Source organism: Apteryx mantelli, chromosome 2 (assembly GCF_036417845.1).
Source record: "Apteryx mantelli isolate bAptMan1 chromosome 2, bAptMan1.hap1, whole genome shotgun sequence".
Lineage (NCBI taxonomy): Eukaryota > Metazoa > Chordata > Aves > Apterygiformes > Apterygidae > Apteryx > Apteryx mantelli.
Window position 1 is genome coordinate 130,220,353 of NC_089979.1, and position 21,019 is coordinate 130,241,371.

At 40.3% G+C, this 21,019-nt stretch overlaps 1 protein-coding gene across 1 annotated transcript in view; it reads left to right on the top strand.

Moving 5' to 3' along the window:
• The first annotated feature begins 7,703 nt into the window (after nucleotides 1–7,703).
• ANKRD28 (ankyrin repeat domain 28) overlaps nucleotides 7,704–21,019 on the top strand; it is a 131,234-nt gene continuing 117,918 nt past the window's right edge. Inside the window, exon 1 of the mRNA XM_067291538.1 lies at nucleotides 7,704–7,780. Within this exon, the coding sequence (XP_067147639.1) occupies nucleotides 7,754–7,780 (27 nt within the window). The 5' untranslated portion in view covers nucleotides 7,704–7,753. The remainder of the gene's footprint in view (nucleotides 7,781–21,019) is intronic.

Sequence of the window (21,019 nt, forward strand, 5' to 3'; positions counted from 1 at the left end):
TCTTTCCCTAAATCAACACTATACTGCACAGGCCAGTAGTCTGTATAGAACCATCGTTAAATATGTTACATGGAACTTTTCCAGTATTTCAGTTTAATTATGCTATTTCAGTTTATATAAATTTAGATTTAGCAAAATCACCTCATGGCAATGTAGAACTCTGCAGTCAGTTCTTTAGGGAATATTTGGTGTTAATATCTTCAGTAAAAGAGTTTTAATTACAATCCTTTCTGCGCTAGCTGATTTGGAGGTTATTCTCTGCACTTTTCCACTCAAAGGATGATACTTTGCAATTTAAAAAGGGCTACAAAATAAATAAAAGGTTGCACAAGAAATGTGTGTTGGTCTAAATACAATCACACACGTTCCTAGAATGTGTTGTACAGCATTGTACAAAACAGAGAATGCTTTTACATTGCAGAAAGGTCCTGCATTCTTCACAAAAAGTACAATATGAGCTTTTATCCTGGTACAGTTGCACAGAGTTGCCCTAATTTCTGTTTCAAGTCTTCAGATTCTTATTTCTCTTGTTAATATATGTGATTAATACACATCTTACTTTTACAGGGTAAATTTTATGAGGGAGAAACTGTCTCCTCTTCTGTCATTGTGGCGTTCTCAGTAGCAAGAGAGTGGAAAATGCCTTCCTTTTCTGAGGTCACACATTATCAGAATGGGTGACTGTCTACGAGAAATTCCCATTTTCTTTTCTCAGTGTCTGTTTCATAGCCTAAACCACACACAGGGTTACGAAGGACTGTGCTGTAATGTACCAAGCCAGTTTTCGGCCTAATCTTTCCTTCTAGTCTGAGGCAATATAGGGCATGCTATGAAGCATGCCCTACAAGTTAAGAAACTCAGACTCTGGCAGACAAAGAGGGAGAACATGTTCAACACGAGTATCCCTAATAGAAAACATGCTACCTGCAGCTTGCTCTCATTTCGGGCTTAATCTTTGCACCTACTAAAAGAAAACAAACACTGATTTCAGGGCTGTAATGGCAGACCCAGCTATCAAAGAGCTGAAACGCCTTCTCTGACTTCGTTTGTTGTGGCATATGTTCTAGGGGAAGGGTGGGGAGAGGCAAGTTATCAAATCATAATTAATAATAAAGTTCTAAGTATTTAAATACATTTTTTCCACACACGTCAACTGTCAGGTCCAAAGAAGCACTAGAATCAGCACAAATGAAATTCTTCTGACTAAAATATTTGGATGTTAACCAGGTTCTGTAACTAGCTGTGACTGACAAGAGTACTAACCCCTTCCTGTATGACTCCATTTCTTGTTAATATTTTATACAAATGGAAATCCTTTAGCATGAGAATGAAGACATCATGATGAAAACAGGAGTAAGGTTGTCTATTAAGATGCAAAGATGAAAGTAAACTGTTTGCTTCATTTTCTCTTCTTTGAGTTACAAATTTTCTGTTGTCATGAAAAACCTTTTCATCTTCCCTGAAATTCATCACTGTGGCACTCAGTTGACAAATATATTCATCACAGTAGTGTATTTCCTGGAGATTCCTGTCTTCTGCCTCAAGCATTTTATTCCTTCAGATGATAAAAGTATTTATCTGCAAAGAGTTTACATACACACCTGGGTGGCTGTACGCTCACATACATTATCAAAGTCTTCACAAAATTGGGTTTCAAGAAAAAAGTATTTCTTAAAGATGAATTTTCTTTATGAGATTGTAAAATGAGTCCAGTGTTCTAATTTTATGTAAGAATATGTCAGAGGAAACAACAGAAACATCTCTCTTTGAATAGATTTTTTTATTCCACAATGGATGTGCAGTAAGCGTTCTTCCACCATCTTTGGGCAATGAAATGCCCTCTGCTGTAGCAATCGAGGAGTCCGTAAATGTATTTTCTGAACTTAAAAGTTTTATCTGCTGTTCTCAGTACATGGCAATGTGGCTGTATTAGTACATTTGTTGTGTAATGGCCATTTACATATAATGGCAGCACGCAATAAATCACTACTAGGTGAGAACATACATTGGTCCAGTTGCTGCACTTCTGTTTACGTTGCACAGTCTTGGGGGGAATAAGAGTTGAGAAACTTGACCATTACTGCAGCAACTATCGTATTGGTAAAACAAGTTTTTATTCATCTTCACCCTTCTTTTATTCACCCTTCTTTACTACAGAGCACACTGTCCCCATTTTCATGGCATCTACTACTGCAGAATTAAGTGTGAAAGGGGAACATGTGAAAGGAGAATTCAAAATCATTCTCCTTTCTGATTGCTCACGCTGTGTTTAGTGTATATAGTAGCTAATCTTCAGAGTGTTCATTCCAACTTGAGTTCTGGCTATTTGAGAGTTGCCTTTTCATTCTCCCCCCTCCCCCTTCCCCCTGTCAGTAGCAGTAAAGAGCTTCACAAACAGATATGTAAACTACATACTGGAATCACTTTGCCCACAACTGAAACCAAACCACTTTGAAAGCAAAACACAGGATATGATCAATAATGCATCTACAGCTTCTCAGGAGATGCAATGTATGTATGCAGAAGTCCTCTTATCTACAGGAGCAGCTGGCCGGGATATTAGAATTACATCATCCATTATCAAAAAGTAAGAGTTCAAATGCTCAGAAACTTCTTGTTCAGACCTTTAGGACCTTTGTTTTCTTTCTTAGTTGAAAGTCACTATTGTCAACAGAGTTCCTTTTAATCCTTTGGCAGCGCTCTGGTGAAATGCATCTTTGACAAAATACCCCTGGGGAGCAGGCCACTTAAAACCTCCAGGTAAGACTTTTATGGTGTGCAGGCTTTGGGCTCACCAAGATGACTGACCAAAGTCATTCCATTTTGTGCTTAACTTCTGCTATTACTCTTTGAAGAACTGGCTGAATCTGAAAAAATAATTTGCAAGATCACATCCCACGAGAGTTTCCAGTTAGTCAATACTGACCACACACTGAGCATATGAAGAGGATATTTGGAGGCATTTGTCTTTAATCTATAAACACTAATTCAAGGTAAGTTGGTATCAAGGTGCATTGGGTGCTGATATTCAGTGTTTTAAGAAGGAGACATGTCTTAGAATGTGCCACACGCTAGCAAATATGCTAAATTATATCTTTTCTTTCTCTCTCCTCCTCTCAGTTCAGTTTAAAGATACAATTTCTTTAATTTTTTATTGGATTCATTTTGGCTTTACAACTACCGAATATTAATATTCTTTTATGATTACATTCCCAAAGGTGTACAACTTCTTTTCATTAATGTTTGGACAAGCTTTTCAGATTTACTATAAAAAGACATTATAAAAAGATTTAGGATAAAATTCTCCACTGTGTAAAAGTCAACACAAGGCCCAGAGTCCTTTACATCTTTCTTATGCCTCTTTCAGAGTCTACTCTATCCTGCTGAAGAAGGTAAATTTAATTTTATGGGGGAAAAGTTGCCTGTAATTTAAACTAAAAGAAATGTTAAGTGAACAAGATTTCTAATATGAAAGTTCAAGCCAAAATAGCTACCTTTGTAAATCCCAACTGTATCTTCCTGTTGAATACGTCATTTTCCCATAATGCGGGTAATTCGGCAGTATAAGGGCACACCAAGCTCGTCTTCCAAACATCATGCAACGTTTTTCCCATTAAAGGCAGCTGGTGCAATCTCTCATCATCGTTGCCCCACTCTGTACATTCTTTCTTTTGTGTTTTCTCCCACTTCTGTTCGAACTTTCCGTAGAACAGGTCCCTGATATGAACTCACAGCGGTTTGTCAGGCCCCTGCCTTGGGCTGATGGCACAAAGGACATTCACATTTGCCCAACCCTCCTCTGGATATTACATTAGTGCACTGAATAAGGAAGGCACCGGAGTTCTCTCTCCGTTCTCTACCAAACAGGGATGAAATTGGCTGAACAAGCATCCATAAACATAATGCTGCTTCAGAAATGCCAATTGATGATATATGATTGATGATGCTATTATGATACCAATACGTTTCCATTACAGTCAGGAAATGTGAAGATCCAGTGATTCAAAATGTAATCTTTGGTGGCAGAATTACAAAACTTTGACTGTGTTAGATTTTGATGGATAAAATATGTCAGAGCATGTGTAAAAACCATTATGACGATGCTTCTAGGATACCATTATAAAATGAGTATGATTTCCATCAGAAGACTAGCACCCTAGCAATGCTGTTGGAGAGTTGGAAAGATAAACCCATCCCTCTATAGGAAATTATAAAATTATATTGATTTCAAACACATTGTATTCTGTGCAAAAATGAAATTAGCCCTGCTTTGATTTACGAGTACGGGACGGTGGCTGGAGCACAGCAGCAGCAATCAGGTCTTCTGGCTTCTATTCCTGGCCACGACAGTGACTCACTCTATGACCTTGTTAAAGTCTGTTGACCTCTATGCCTGTTTACCCATGTAGAGGAATGAAAAAAAAAAAAATTCTTCATTGGGGTTGAAATCCTCTCTTAATAAGAGCTAAGTATACAGGCATTATTGACTAAACTAAATAAATCATGAATATATTCCAGATGAGTATGCAAAACATTTCCAATATGAGGTTTCTACAGTCTCTTCAATTCACTCCCATTAAGAATTTCAGTGCAGCACATATGGTCCTGTCTTTAAAACACTGGGTAGTGTTACACACTGTGGGATAAGTTACAGCGTGAAGATTTAACATTAACATTAATGGGAGCTGTGCACTTAAAGCCCTTCACACTGCCAAAAGTGTGCCCTCAGGGGTGCTGCATTGCTAATAATTTACCAACCATCTGATTTAAAAGGTGTTGTGGAAATTTCTAACTTCTGTGGAAGTATATTCTGAATATTATCAGAATGTCACAGCTTTTAGTATATTTGTATGTCATAATATAATAATAATACACCTCTAATATGTGTTTCACTTCTGTGAAACATTCTATAAATGTTCCTGTGCAATTACCTACCTTGTAACTTATAAGAACAGAGCATTTAAAAATAACAGGTGAGGTTACTCTGAAATATACGATAATAAATGAACAAGAAGTATTTATTTCCTTACAGCAGTGTTACATTTAACTTCTGAGTTTTATTTGTATTTTTTCTATTACTCTGAAGTAAAATGATGTATTTTGTGGGCAATTATCAGGTCAGATAATATTATTGATGATTTTATCACGTTATACATTTTTGTTCAAGTTGTAATAATTGTTTGAACTGTTTTATACAGCATAAGAATAGGAAAATAATTTATATTGCAACTTATGAAAAAGTATCTGTATGTAACTGATTAACAACAGGGGAGCAACACTCTGACACAACCCCCCACTTCTGCATTACTCACCTTTGTGTTCGTAAGCAGTCTCATTAACCGTTGGTGCTTAAACTGAAACAGAGATGTTTCCAGGATCTGTAGTGTAACTTGCATGCTTTATCATTTAAATGTTTTCATACTATGTTATCTTTATACATATGGAAAAAAGCAATGATCTGGGGTCAGAGTTCAGTTTGTTGGTGAAATATTTAAGCCTATATGATGAAAGCAATAGGCCTGGTCTTAGCTATAGGCTATGAACGTTTGAGTGAAGGCCGTGGGCCTGGGCCAGTAACATAAAGATGCCCACTCCCCTACTGGAACAGTGCCTTGGCTTTAAGGGGCAAGAGGGGATAGAGACTCCTAGTGCCACATTTTGATGTATGATGGCTTGCCTATATATAGAAATTACTCTAAACTTAAATAGCGGGTGAACTGAGAGTAGATTTTTTTTTTCTGAATAACTCCATAAATACATAAGCCTCATAGGAGGAAGTAGAACTTTATCAACTCCCAGACACTCTTTTCACTTTGAAAAGTAGCATAGTCTAATTTGGGGACAGACAAAGACAATGTTTCCGGATGTCATTTTCTCCTTCGCTGACTGCATTGATAAAATTATCTCTAATTTCCACAAACATCAGTACCTTTACTATATTGTTATCCCTGTCATTTTGCATAGGGTCAAAATCTACCTGTTTTGTATTTTTATATAACATGCATTCATTCACAAATGAATGAAAAACCTTTGGTGCAATGCATAAGTATTAAAAAGGGGGCTATTTAAAATTAATTAAAACACTTCTGTAACTAGAATTTCAGGACATACTCTAGATGTCAACAAAACTGGTTTAGAAAGTGTGAAAATGTTGAGGTTTCTTCCTTTCTCTGGTAAAACAGGCTTGCAATCTAAACTACTTAAAATAACCTAAACAGGCAACCCCTCACCAGGGCACCAGTATTCAAAGACAAAGGAAGATCTGTCTTAGCTAGCGCCTACGGAAAGCCCTTAAGTTCTTCCAGTGTTGCAAGGGATCAGGAGCAGAGGCTTGCATTCCACGCTCCTACGGGAACCAACAACAAAGGGTCCCGGGGGCATGAGTGAGGGCAAAAATACACACACCAGTGTTCACACAAAACACACGTAGTTGCAAAATTTCTTTCTTTTTAATGAAATACTAAAGTCTTTAAGGAGCTTTAAGTATATGTGGAGTGTTAGAAGTTTTGAAGCTAGAGGAAAGAAAACTCAAACATTCGTATCAGCGTGCTTTTTGCAGCATAAAATTCCAAAAATCCCAATCTCTTCAGTCTGTTGTGATATTTTTAGGGAAAAAACCCTAGTTCTGTTAAGAGCATCTTTTTCTAGGAGACACATGTGGAGCACAACACGACTCCACATAAATACCAGCACCTGCACTTGGGCCTAAACCATCCCTGGGATGCAATGTGTCCCCAGTGTCAGAAAGCCTCAAATGGAGCAGACTGCCAAGTAATTCTGCAGAAAGTTTTAGATAGCTTTCTCATAAAAAAATCTTGCTTTTTTTATATTATTTTATGCTAAAAGAGGGCTGCTTTATTCCCTGAAAATCACAAGGGCTCGCATAAGCCTTGGGGCCGGACCTGGGCGACAGCCCCCAAGGGCGGCGGGGAGGCACCGGAGCCGTTTCCCAGGGAAAGCCCGGGGGTTATTTCTGAAGAAGAGGGGAATTGCTGAGGAAGAGGAAGAAGAGGGCTGCAGGGAAGAGGGAGAAGACACCGACTGAGGGCCAAATTCGGAGCTCAAACGCAGTCGCGACAATAACCTCCCGTCCTGGCCGCCTCCACGGCTCTCCTCGGCAAGGCGCTCAGGGCCAGGAGAGGGAAACCATGACAATTTCCAGAGGAACCGCGGCGGCGGCGGCGGCGGCGGCGGCGGCGGCGGCGGCGGCGGCGGCGGCGGCGGCGGCGGCGGCGGCGGCGGCGGCGGCTCCCCTCCCCGCGCCGCGCCCGGCCTGGCCGCCCCCTCCCGCGCCCATCTCACGTTATCTTCCTCCGCCAGCCCGCCTCGCCCGCCCCGCCAATCAGCGCCGCCCTTACTCCGCCCCGCCTCTCGCGGCCCAATCAGCACCGCCCTTGGTGGTGCGGGCTGGGGCCAGCCGGGCGGCTTCTGATGCCGGCGGGAGCCTGATTCAGGAAGCTCCTCGCGAGCGGGAGGGGCGTGGCGCAGCGTGGGGGCGTGGCAGGGGCCGGAGGGGCGGGGCCAGCCACTTCCCCCGCCCCCCGCCTGCGGGGCGCGAGCTGGGCGCGAGGCCCCGGCGCGGAGTGGCGCCGCGGCGCGGGGGAGCCGCCAGCAGCGGCAGCAAGCGGGGGGGGGGCGGGGCGGCAAGGGGGCGTGGCCGGCGCGCGGGCCGGGAGGGGGAGCGGGGCGGAGCGGCGCGGAGTCGTTGGTGGCCGGAGGCAGCGGCTGGTCGGCGCGGCGCGGCGGCCTCGCCATGGTGTTCCTTAAACTCCGCGAGCAGGTGAGTGCGAAGTGGCGGCCGTGCGACTCTCCCGGCCCCCCGGTGCCCGCGGCGGGCGCCCCCCCTCCCACCGCTTCCCCCGGTGTGTGCGTGTGCGTGTGTAACAGGCCGTGGGCAGGGGGAGCAGCATGGCTGCGGCCGCCGGGGCCGCGGCTGGGCGGCGCCATGTGCTCCGCGCGTGGGGGTGGCCGGCACCCCCCCCCCGTCCCGGCCCCGCGGTGGCGCGGCCTGCCGCCCCCGCCCAGGTAACAGGGCCGCACAGGTGGCCGCGCAGCCCAGCGCCGCCGTCAGGCCCGGCCCGACCGGACCGGACCCGACCGGACCCGAGGGCGGCCCCGCGCGCCGCCTTCCCTCGGCGCCGCTCCGCGCCCGGCGCTGCCCCGCCGGAGCCCCCGGAGGCGGCGGGGCCACGGACTGTCCCTGGCGGGTGTCCCCGGCCCCCCGTTATTCCGGGGAGGAATCGCCCGCGTGGGAGCGGAGGAGGAGAGCGTGGGCCTGAGTGACTCTCAGGTTTTGTGTGTTTTTCTTTTAAGGTGCTGGGGTTTGTGCATGCCTGACTTGGGGTGTGTGGGAGCTGCCGCGGAAGGTGGTGTGTTAATGAATGAGAATTGACTCTTCTCCTCCCCAAATTTGGATCTGAATGTTGCTGCTTCTCTCTGTTTCATGTGTCTAAGACCTAGCCTTCTTTTCCGTTCACGTAGCGATATTTCAGTTTCAGGCCTTTAAAATCTTTTGTTCAGCTGCTGTGTCTTTCTACTCTGTGGTATTGACACATCTTCTCTGACTTCGTACTCCCATTTTAAAAACAAGAAGGTGTGGTTTTTTTCCCCCTCTTTTCTGGTGTTTGCCTTCATCACATCACACCCTTCTTTGTTTCCTGAACTCTTCCATTTCCACCCCAGCTTATGAAAAATACTTGTCTTTGCTGCTCTGTTCTTTTCTGATGTCTCCTCTGTCCTACCTATTGTCTCCTATACAGTATCAAGATACAAAGGTGGGAGGGTCTGCTTTACCAGTTGCTGTGTGTAAAATGATGTTTCCTAGAAAATATATTTTATCTTTTCCTATGCTTTTTAATCTGTGTTAGAGCAAGTTCTCTGTAAAAACTCATACAACCTGCTATATTGTTCTTCTTGATATTCCACTTTAAGATAACTGACTGTAATGCTTGGGGAAGAAAAAACAAAAAAGAGGTGTGTGGGGGGAAAACCCCTAGAAACCTGGCAGTGGTTAGGCAACTGGTATCCTGTGTCTATTATGCTGATCAGTATCATCTCATCATTACCTTGTAGTCCTTTTATCAGTCTGTGTCTACCTATCTCTTATTACATTTAGACTGTATGGTCTCTGGTTGTTGGTTTTTTTTTTTTTTTTTTAATGTTTAGGAAGATAGGGTTGGGACCATTATGTCCTGCTGTTTTGTATTCTTTTAATTTAGAGAATTCTCAGGTATTTTTAGAACCTTATCTATGAATGAGCAACTATTGTGGACCCAAAATGCATTTCATGTCTTTGAGTCAGGTTTCTTTTAGGCTTTTATTTTATTACTGCATTTTCCATGGAAATCTTGTTCATTTCTGTTATGAAATAAGCACTTCTATCAGAACCAAAAAATCTAATTATTCTGCAAGTAATCACTATGAAATAACTAGGAAAAAACATCATCTCTATGTTAGCATGAAAGTACTGTATTTTTAAAACTTTGTATCTGGAAAGATCCTACTATTGGCTGATGTTAGAGTGAAATGCTGGACGTTATGGGACTACTGGTCTGACAGAGCAATGCATGTGAGGCTTTCACTTTGCGTGGTAACATAAACTTTAATCCAGAAGTACAAGGTGGATTCTTAGAGGCTTTATGGATCTGTAAATATGCATTGATATACTGGGAATTGAGCTGTTCTTTCACTTGAAGGGGGGGGGGGAAGAGGGGGGAGGAACGTGAAGGAGCATACTGGTTTTAAAGAGACGTTTGTAGAGAGAATGATTTTTAGCAGCAGCTTGGTTTCTGCTGGACATTGTCCAAGTCAATTACTGCAAACTAACTTCACTTAAAATTGGCAAGAGTTAACAAATGAATGTACTGAAAGAATAAACTGTGCTATTCCCCACAAGAGGTTAAGAAGCAACTGTTATGTTGTTTGTACAGTTGCTAATCTTTAACTTTTCATTTTGTATAGGGAACTTCAGTTTCAAGTACTGTTAAATCTATTGCTTTTATTCTTAGGAATAAAAGCAAAATTCATTAGAAATTGTACTAATTTTTCTGCTTTATTATTTAGAGAGAACTTCTCCAGGTCAGTATTCCTGTGCAGGAACAATATGCTGCAAGATATCTTGACTTCAGGATTAGATGCTGTAGTAAGATAATAACACCACCTGCTCATTATAAAAACCAACCCGTGGTACTGTGTGAAAGTAGTGATGTTAATCTTTCATATTCAATGAAACATGCTTCTTGTTTACTTGAACTATATACTTCATTTCATATTGAGGTGTTAATTTAGAACCAAGTAAATTATCATGTGCATTTGTAACTCAGATTGTGAGTCTTTCTTCAGTGGTGGCTGTACTTTGTGAATGAACACAAAGACTGCTATAGCGTTTGTACTGTTCAGTTAGTATGAAGCAGGTAAATACTGTTCCAGTGACTTGTTAACTTTCCTTCTGCAGTAGTCGGCAAGAAGAGTAATAATGTTCTTGAACAATAAGTCTCCTAAATAAAGTGTTATTTCTTTTAGTGTAATTCTCTTTATATATATATATTTTGGCAAACCTACATCAGCCTGTTGATTTCATTCTTTAATCAGCCAGAAGGGCTCTGTATTGCTTATTTAAATATCACAGGATTATGCTGGGGAGGGTGACGCTTACAGCGTACATGCAACTTGATATTTTCTTATGCTTATGTTTGGTTTAGGTATGCTTATGTTTGGTTTAAGGTACTGCAAGCTGTTGTAAAAGCAGCCCTTGACCTTACAATGAATTGAGAAATTCTTTTTTTGAGATTCTTAGTTGAGCTCAGAGGATGAAATCCCAGTTCCACTTTCAGTTGATTTAATTTACTTTGTTCACTGATAAACAAAGCCTTGATCCTACAGATGCTTAACGTGTTTGTGAAGTTCAAATGCTTTTTTGGCTTTGGAGGTCAATATGATACACAACTTTCAGAACAGAGGTTTTACAAGCATTGAGAAGAGCAGATCCTTCTGTGGGGAACAAGCAGTCAGCAGGTGCAGCATTCTCTACAAACTTGTATTACACTACCTATACTTTGCCAGTTTTCCATTCTACAAAGTGGTAGGGATATTTTTCGAAGTTTTGAAGTAATGTAGGGTGTGCATTCCACTTTCAAAAGTGACTTATGTTTGCTTTCAAATGATATTGGGTATCAAAAAACAAGCCATGTTTTCAATTCAGTTTCACGTGTAATTTTTGCACTTTGAGTAAAGTTTATTCCTGTAATGCTCATTAGCAAACTGTTTAACTGTGATGGAAAGAGCAATCATTGGGGAGGCAAGTTAGAGGCTCTAGATTGTTCTCACTGCTTTTGGCTTGATGTGAATCATCGGTCATGTTTAAAAGAAGAGATGCAGCAAATCTGCAAATCCTGTCATTTAATGTTAGGGCATTCAAAGTAGAGATGAAATACAGTAAGTGTACCTTAATCATAAGGTATGTTCTCTTCTGTTTTTCTTGCCTTCATAGATTGGTGCTTGTATACCAGTTTTTTTCTAGGTGAGAAGCTGCTTTAGCTACTAAAACTCCAACTGAGAGGGAGGTAGGCCATAGAAAAGTTGCTGTTTCTTCCTGAAAATTGATGGTACTGTCCTGCAGCAAATTGCCCTGAATGCAAATTTTAGGTCAGGGTTCACTGATGTTTTATCAGACCTTTTGAAAAACAAAAAATGAGAGCAATATGCTTGTGAGTCTTCATAATGGTAGGTCTTGATCTCCTGTATAAAAGCCCTCTCAACTCTGCATGGCTCTGAAAGGTTAAGTGTGGTTTTTTTTTTTTTTTTTTTTTTGATGGCCAGTCATAGTTTAAGTGTATTAGCAGTTTGCTAGAGCAGGTAAATTCTTGCTTTAAAGAGTTGTGCATTAATCTGTCTTATATGTAAGGTATAATACAATCAAAATTTTACCTACTCAGTAAGAATAATTGGATTGTCAATAACTGAAGGATTCATAGCTTTCCTGTTACAAAACTTACCTGCTTATGTGCCTAATGGATGTCTTTTAGACTACCATAAGTCTTTTGTATTTCAGCATAGTTTTGTTGATATGTTAGAACACTCTGATCAAAATTTGCAGAATCTTTAATTCTGCAACTACATAACTATTTGTGGCAAAATTCGTTGGACACAGCATCATTGTAACTGGTAAAGCCTTATTTTTATTTCAATACATCCTAGTTTTAATTATCAATTTCCTTTGTTCTCCATATCTTAAATATGTAATAGAGAGGGACAAGTCTTAGGGCTGGTAACATCAGGCATTTGAAAGCCATTTGTATGGGATTTTGCTGTAGGACTATGAGGCTGTGCTTGAGATGTATTTATTCCCAGAAGTCAGATGTGAGTGGAAGGGATCAGAGTATTAACAGCAACTGCATGAGGTTATTAGAGTGACCACTTATCCTAAAAGTCCTTGAGCAGTGAGAGTACTGACTTTTTTTATTGCCCATTTATATCTTTCTCTTAGCTAAGATGGATCTTACTCAATTGGCAGTTAAACAAATGTTTTCAGTGTCATAGTGAATGCTCTGAATGCCTCTATGGTTGCTATTTTCATTACTGCCAGCATTAGACTTCATCCTTTTAGAATTTATGCCAAGAATAAATGTCCCGGCTAGTTCCTTGTTGCACTAAGAGGAGGAATGGTCTCCTGTGGTGATGAAAAGGAGTTGCTGCCGATCGATGAGGGAGGGCTATGGTGGGAATGCAATTGCTAGGTATTGCTCTATAAATTCTGTTCAGATGTAGTTTAAGGAGATATTTATTTAGTCTTTTTTGTAGAAGTTGTTCTTAAGTTGAGATGTTTTTTAAAAAAATAATTTTAGGAATCTTGTTGAAGGTGAGAACCAACCTTTGCACTTCTCTCTTCTCCTTCACGCATTCTTCCTGAAATCTGCATCTAAACTGTTTTAACTGGATACAAGATAACTAAATTAGGAAGCTGTGATAGTACTTATCAAGATATCTTAAGTCTCCTGCTAATTCTCATCTTCCCAGGCTAAGAACTCATGTGTATTGAAAAGATAAGTTTCTTTGTTTGATGGAAAACTCTGTACAACAAGATACACTGAGTTCAAGTTACTCAGAGTAATTACTAACTCTTCCATTAGAACATGTTGAGAGAACCTGGTTCCACAGTTCGGTTCTCTTTGGGGGATCAGACTGACAATAAGGAAGAACTTCCGAGTTATGAACAAGCAGTTCTTCTCAGTGAAGAAAAGAAATAAAAAAGAATAAATAAAAGGAAACAAAGTAAGCCTTGATTCTGCAGTCTGATCCTTATGGCAGATCCTGTTAACTCAGTGGCCTTCTGTGAGGATATAAAGGTCTATTCATGTGCATTGCATCAAAGGTTTGTAATCATTACTTGGAGACAAATATTGGGGGGGGAGGGAAACATTGAGGTAAATGTGCACTTGCCTATGAAGAACTAACTTTCTTAGCACTTGTGTAAGAGTTGATGATTTCTGCTGGAAACTAATAACTGCTGAGACTGAACTCTTGATTTGTTGTCTGATACAGATAGTTATATCCCCAAATTTCTGTTCTTGTGTCCATTGACTGAAATGGGTTGTGGAATAAGTTGACTCTGAAATCAAATACTTTAGTACTATACCCTTTCCTATCTTCTACTTCATCTTTTAGCAGCTAGTTTCTTTCTCAGCTGCTGTCTACCTTTTATTTATGGTTTTTTTTCCCTCTGGTCAGCTGGGTCTTCCTGAGGCCAAACTAATATTTGATCATTTGTTTTCTTGCTCCTGCCAACTTTTATTTTCTTCTTACTTCTATTCCTCTATTCCTATTTCTGGAAGTTGAGTGGGAGACTCGTTGCCTTAGTTACAATGACTAACCATTTCAAAGTTATTTATAATGTTTGTGTTTAAATAACATGTATCATAATACAAATAAGAAAATTGTTTCACACACAAACTTCAAGGAAAAAAATGAACAGAGCAGTTCATTAATATACGCTGGGAGCATGGTGCTGCATATATTGTAATGTGTATTCTTGAGTTTTTTGCTTTTTTTGTTTTTTCTTATAGTGGTGAGGGTGGAGGGCAAGTTCTAATCTGGCATTTGAAGATACATCTGAAGTTGGCTATCTTGTCATAACCTCTGTGTTAATGAGGACAGAATCCAGTATACTTAAGCTCCAAAACATCAGGGAATGTTATTCTTCCTCTCCTTTGTAATGGTACTAACACACCTGCCAAGGAGTGGGAATATACCTGCTTAACATTGGTAATTCAGTTGTGATTGCTTAGGCACTGATGGCTTATAGTGGAATACTGCACTGAGCCATTTCAGCACAAAAACTAGAGCTAAGGCAGGAGATGTGGGATTGAGTAGCTGGGGAGAGAAAGGAAGGCAAGACCACTGTAGCCAGTTGGCTCAGTGAGCTAAGAGGAAGTATCTGCAGTGGTATGCAAAATAGCTGATCTGCAGCATGCTTATGGATTAATTGAAATGTTTGTTAGCCAAGGTAGCTGATGTCTTCTCTCCTGTAATAATGAGATGCTCTTTACTGTGTATTGAATATAATCTTAGATTTTCATTGATTACTTCTACACTAATTAGGCACTGTTACAGTCTGCTGGTATGTACATGAATTGCCTGAATGTTACCATGTAAGAAGATTATTGTTCAGATGACTAAAACCTTTGAATTTAGGGCAGTGTAAACACTTCAAATTATCTTTCTCACTAAATTTCTGAAACTGTATTTGAATCTGAGAGGTGTATGGCAAGTAGCCAAAACCTCAGTTTTAGAGTAGGCTAAAACAAACAACAAAAAACCCCAGACCCCTTTGCTTATGTTTGTTATTAAACTTCAGAAGTAGGTTTACTGGGATGGGGGAAACAAGCTTTCCTACGCAAAATGGGACTGAATACCTCTTGATTGTAAACTGACTTTGAATAGGAGAACTTGGTGGATGTTCAGGTTTTGTACATGACTTTCCCTGTTTGCATAGGCCAGTCCATTTCTGACTGTGCCCTGACCTGCTGTGAAGCCATCCTAAATGATTAATGTTCCTTACTTTCAAACAGTGGGCCATCACTTAATGGCCTTCCTAATTCCAGCTGATGAGAATTTACTTGTAAGATATTCTTGGTTATTTTGCAGTCATACTTGAGGTTCATTCTCACTTTGTGCTGAGATCCTGTACTTCATTTCCACTTGGTGCAGAAGAGAAAGCATGGGTCCATCTGTTTTATTGGCAGGGGGTGTTTTTTTATTCACTTTGGCAAAGTGAAGATAAGACGATATCTAAATGAATGAAGAAAAAGGGACACAGGAAGGATTATACTAAGCACTACAGTATAAAAAACAAATTACAGTAGTTGGAGCATTGAGGCCAGACTAAGCCTTTTGAGAGCTTATGGAATTTCTAGCAACTGTGAAGAGCTGGGTGGTTTGTTTTTAAGATTCCACTGTTTGTCCACTGCACTTCAATAATTCTGTCTATGCTGGTACCATTAACTGGTCACCTGGTGGCAGGTAGTACAAGAGATCAAGGATTTTTCTGACTCATAGACAGATAGCTGAACTGGGGGAAAGAAACACTTTCAGGAAGTCTTATTGGCTAACATAACCTGTAACTAATTCACAGCGTTGTCATTATACAATATTGAGTCTGCACTTATGAATTTTAATGTTGGGGTAATTGGTATGTGTAGTGTGAGTATTTCCTCCTTACCTCTCCCACCTCTGGATCGTCTGTTTCTTCTGCCCATTGCTCATGGGAGTGGGCAGGCAGTCAATGCAAACCCTGTCCCTTTTCATCCTGTGCACTTGATGGCTCTGTCCTGCCTCTATCTCGTGTAATGGTGTCTGTTGCTTTTTCTCCACTTCTCCTAACCCCTCATTCTCTCAATAATGTCATCGTACAAAGAAGTGTTGTTAGTAAGCTAAAATGAAGGAAAAAAAACAAAAAATCTGTTGTTCTGAATTAGAGAGATAAATGCCCCGAGTCATGCTACAAGGACGCTTCAGAAATAGCACGCTAATGGAAATCCCTACCTCTAGCCTCTAGTTCCTTCGTAACTGTTCAATTTTCGCTATACTTGCTAAAACATGAGGATCAGTAGAAAGAGGTCTTAAGCTTAATATAGTTGTGTTGCTGTGCAGTCTTTGCCAAATTAGACTATTATATTGGCACTGTCTCTTTTGCTCCTGTCTCTGTTCCAGGAGCAGTGTTTTGTTAAATAGCACTACTGATATCTGTTGACTTTTTGAGTCATGTTCTTTTGTTTTGGGGAATATTTTTCCAATATCAAAGGAGGGCTTCTAGAAGAACAAATTCTCTTCTCATTTGTCTGCCTCCTTCAGGGTTGCAAATACTACTACTGTCCTGCGTCACTCCTGGTCCTATATTAACCACCCAACTCATTATTTACTCTTTCCCCTCCTCCTCCGGGATTGTTAATGCTTTCTCTTTCCTTCCATCCACAAGCACATAGTTTTACACAGACTGTTAAAACATCTAACACTTATGAGATCACAGAGTAAGAGAAGCCTATTAAAATACAACTTTTCAAGTAAAGAATAAGTAGCATTTATGACTTATGCATAGACATTTATGTCTATTCTTTCTTTTTCTTACGATAAGTTCCACAAGTTCTAATTACTGCAATCAGGGATGTAAATAGTCAAGTTAATCTACTCCATAAGAAGTGGAGCTCAAGAGAGGAGCTCTTTGAAACTGTCTTCATAATGAGAGAAAAAGAAAGGGGAAGAAAGGGTTTCTGAAGCACTGAAATGAGAATGAGGACAAAAATCGTTAGGACCTCCCAGGCTGTCAGCATCAATGATCAGCAAAGCTGTCTTTCTGATGAACTTTGGAGCTTTATGTTCAAGGATTATACGGAAAGCAACAGGTGCCCAGCTGCTCTGGGGAGCTTGGTTTGCTGTGGCTTCAAGGCATTGGTTCCTTTTTCTACATGCTGCACCTTTCGACAACACAAAGGGGGCTCTACCAACATTTAATGTTGAACTAACACTGTGAATAATACAAGGAAGAGAGACTTCTACTGTGTGGTCGTGTGTGTGTTTTTTACCAAGATGCAAAAAAAAAGGTTTTGAATCAAGTATAACAAATTTGTAATCTTGGAAGGGCATGCAGCCACTTTTTTTTTTTTTTTTTTTAATGGGCTTGGACTTTGTGCATTGTGTTGGCTTCCCCTGCCCCACTCTCAATGCTTAGCAGCCCATAATTGCTTTAAAAACTTCAAAATTTTTCATAGTTTGTATTGAACAGTTTACAGTTCTGAGGTTTCCTTACCTGAAGTCAATGAAATTCCTGTGATGCTCTACATATGTTTTAAAGCTCTTTTAGTAATCATTAAAGCATTAAATGTGTTGCATACGTAATTAAAGAATAGCTACTAGCATCAAAGTAGAAGTACCATGGTTTCTGAATCTGTGCCCATAAGTAGTTAAAGCGTTTTGCAGAAACATTAGTCTGACTGTCAAAGAAGGTTTGGCAAGTCTGTGTATTTCAGCTGAAGCTTCATCTGTGAGGGTGTCTTTTGCTGTTGCAGTGACTGTAGATAATACAGTAAGCATTTAGGGTATCTTGCTAGCTTCCTGTCTCAATATCCAACTCCTTACATAAGGGAGCAGTTAGATGTGCTTCCCTCTATAAAGCTCTTCACTGGAACTTGCATAAGCCAAAGAAATAGTATCTGTTAGTATGACAGGAGGAATAGCAATGCTGGCAATGTCTGTAGAGACTGTCAGAAGAGAGTTCAGTTACCCTTCTCTGGAAACTGGCCGTATCAGTATTAGCAGTAATGTCTTCAATGCTGACTGGAGGTGTTGCAAAGTTATTTTGGCACTGCCATTCTGGGATAAGTTCTTTAGAAACTTGACTCTCTACCTCCTGAATGACCACAAGCAGAAACAAATCTTCTAGTCCTGAAGTTTGGACTTGTGGCACCAGTCAGTCATGGTTAACTGAACCCAAAGACAGAAGGAATGTGCCCCCAGAAAAGATCTGAGAAGTATCTGCTTGATTCAGCCTTGCATACTGTGGGAGCCCTTGTTGCCACTTCTGAAATACGTGGGGTTTAGATATGTTTACAGAAGCCTGGTTTTATATGCTGATTATAATGCCCACTAGTGCTTCCCTTATGTTGCCTGATAGCACTTATTTTTGGAAAAGGTAGCTTGCAAAAGTGAGATGGATGAATGGATGAAAAAAGGTGGTGGTGCTGGAATGATTTAATCTGACCTCAAAACTTCATTATCTACTGGTAGGTGTTGTATAGAGCACAATGCATATAGTATAGCATTGAAGCAATATATCACAGAATGTTGAAAACACTAGGTTCTTATTTTGAATAATATACTGTGTAGCTGCAGAAGTGAGGTGGAAATTGCTTTGTTGTATATTTGCATTGCCTTGGGGTTTTTTGTTTGTTTGTTTTTGCTAGGTAAAAAACAATGAAAATGGCCAGCAGCAAGCAAGATTCAGTATGGGCAAGAAATATTAGGATACGTTTTTCTTGTAATTCAGTTATTTTAACAGATTAGATGCTAAAACTGTGCTAATTATGTGACTTGGAAGTCATCCACCCCAGTGAAGGGCAACACTGCAACATTTTCAGCTTGCAGATAGGAGAAGCAAATGCAGTCATTTCTGGTGTGTGTGTGTGTGTGGGGGGGGGGATTGGAGTATATTGCCTTGAATAACCCCCATGTTTAAAATTGGCTGGAGAAGGTACATTTTAGTAAGATGGTAAAAATTGGGGAATTTAGGATGGAATTCAGTGATACAGTTCTGTGTGTGTCTGTCTGTCTCTAACAACGATTGAAACTTGGGTTTCTAATATCCTGTGTAAGGACATGGTTTGATATTTAGTTGCAGTTGACCTTAAGCAGTTTCTCATTCCTTTCCTCTGCAAAGTGGTGAAAAGGGAGGGGAGAGACCAATTATTTAGGTTAGTATATAAGTATAAAGTTGTTCCTTCAAAGTTTTCCAAAGTGGGAACTAGCAAAGGCTGTTTTGGCACAGTTAAACTTACTGTCATGTCTTCCTTTGTGACAGAAATCAAAGAAGAGATGTCCTTTGTGACTGTCCTTTGGTTTTTGGCTGCGAGGATGGAGTGGAGGAACTTGAGTGTGGTCTGCCTTGGAGTTTTCTCTGTGGGAAAGAGATGTTAGTGCCAAATGGATAACTTTAATGCTGTTGGTCTGAAACTTCCTAGAATGTGTTTTGAAACTAGGCAGTGTGCTTAATTTTCTTGTCTTTTCCTGACTGCTTTTGGGTTGGAGTGTGGTTGTGAATTCCTTTTTAATTTTGAGAGAACCTAGAATTTGAAGAACATTTGTGTTTGTATTTATAACCGGTCATGTTGACTTCTACTGACCAGAAAAACACTGAAAGAAGAAAAGTACTTCTGTAACAGTTGTTTACCACATGTTCTGCCTTTCAGGACCTCAGCTTCTTCCCCTCTTTTATATGACAACTGCATGCCAGTTTTCCTGCAGCATTTCTTAGGGTTCTCCCCCCCCCCCCCTTTTAGGCTGATCACCTGTACTGCTCAGTTTTACAGCTGGAAGTTAGCTGCTGCATTTTCTAAAAGGCCTGAAAATGATATCAAAAAGACTTTCTCTCTTCTCTTCCATCTCTGCTCAGGTCACGGTCAAAGTGTAAAATCTTATTCAGGTAGTCCAATTACCCCAAAACAGTATACCAAAAGTAGTCTGAACTTGCTGCAGCCTTTTCCCTCATAGAAACATGTATGGACAGAAAGCCCTTCAACTTCTTACTTCCCATGTATGCTTCTGTGTGTGCAGCTCTAATTCTTGGACACCATCCAGTGACAGCTTTGAGTCATGCCTGTTGTGACTAGTGATCCCTCTATCTTCCTGAGATATATGCTTGGGGTGGGAAAGTATCTAATAAGAAAATATGCTAGTAGAAAAATAACTAAATTAGAATGAACTAAAATAGCAATTGGTCGGATCTGTACAAATATTAGTTAGCAAAGCACAAATAATTGCATGTCAATTGAAGAATAGTGTGAAAGTCTTCTGTAATGGGAGAAAGTTTGTTTTAATCTCAGCTCCATGGGAAATGGCAACATAAAATTGTGGTTCAATTTGTTTCATGTACACATACCACCTATTACAGTTATATGGATAACACAACTTAAGTGCATTGATTGTGCAAATATTATCGAGATGAACTGTTCCTCGCTTCATCTCATATCCCAGTTTGATCATGATCCAAAGCTGTTTAATTCAGTGGATTGTGGATAAGGTTGTTCACACGTTTGACTGAGGCTTAGTTTTCTGGAAAAAAATATAATGATAAAACTACAAAAGTTGGTTTAAAAAATTGAGCATCTCCTTTGATTGTAAGAACATACTGAAAATAATTACTCCAGAAAATAAGGGTACAATAAAATTGCATGTAACTTTCTCAGCAAAATAGTTGTCAGTATAACACCCATAATGATTGCTACAACATATCCTTGCTGTAAATATTTTGAGATTAAAAAAAAAAAACAAAGAATGTGTGTGTGGTGTGTGTTTTGGGTTTTTTTTGTTTGTTTGTTTGTTTGGTTTTTAGAGGTTAAGGGCTCTGACTTGGAAGTGGGAATGACTTAATTAAGGTATTAAGGTAACTGATCCGGTTACAGCCTGTGCTTCACACTTGTTCTTGAAACTGTTCATCAGTACCGTTTTTTGATTTGCCTTAAATGTGAGGCTGTCGTTCAGGGGCTGCTTCGCGAGCAGATCAGCTGTCTGTGCTGTGGGCTCTAGGGCAGATGACTGGTGCATAGAAACCTCCTCAGTGCTCCCACTGGGTGTCAAAACCCGCATCAATGATATAGAGTGTAAAGCAAACAAATGAACACTGGGCTGTTGGAAAAAAAAATGAGATTGCAAAATCTTTAGTAAAAAAACAGTCAAAGTGTTAACAAGAAATGTATTTTGATATTTAAGAAGGCTTGCCTAAATATCTGATTCCAAATTCTCTTGGTTTTCCTTT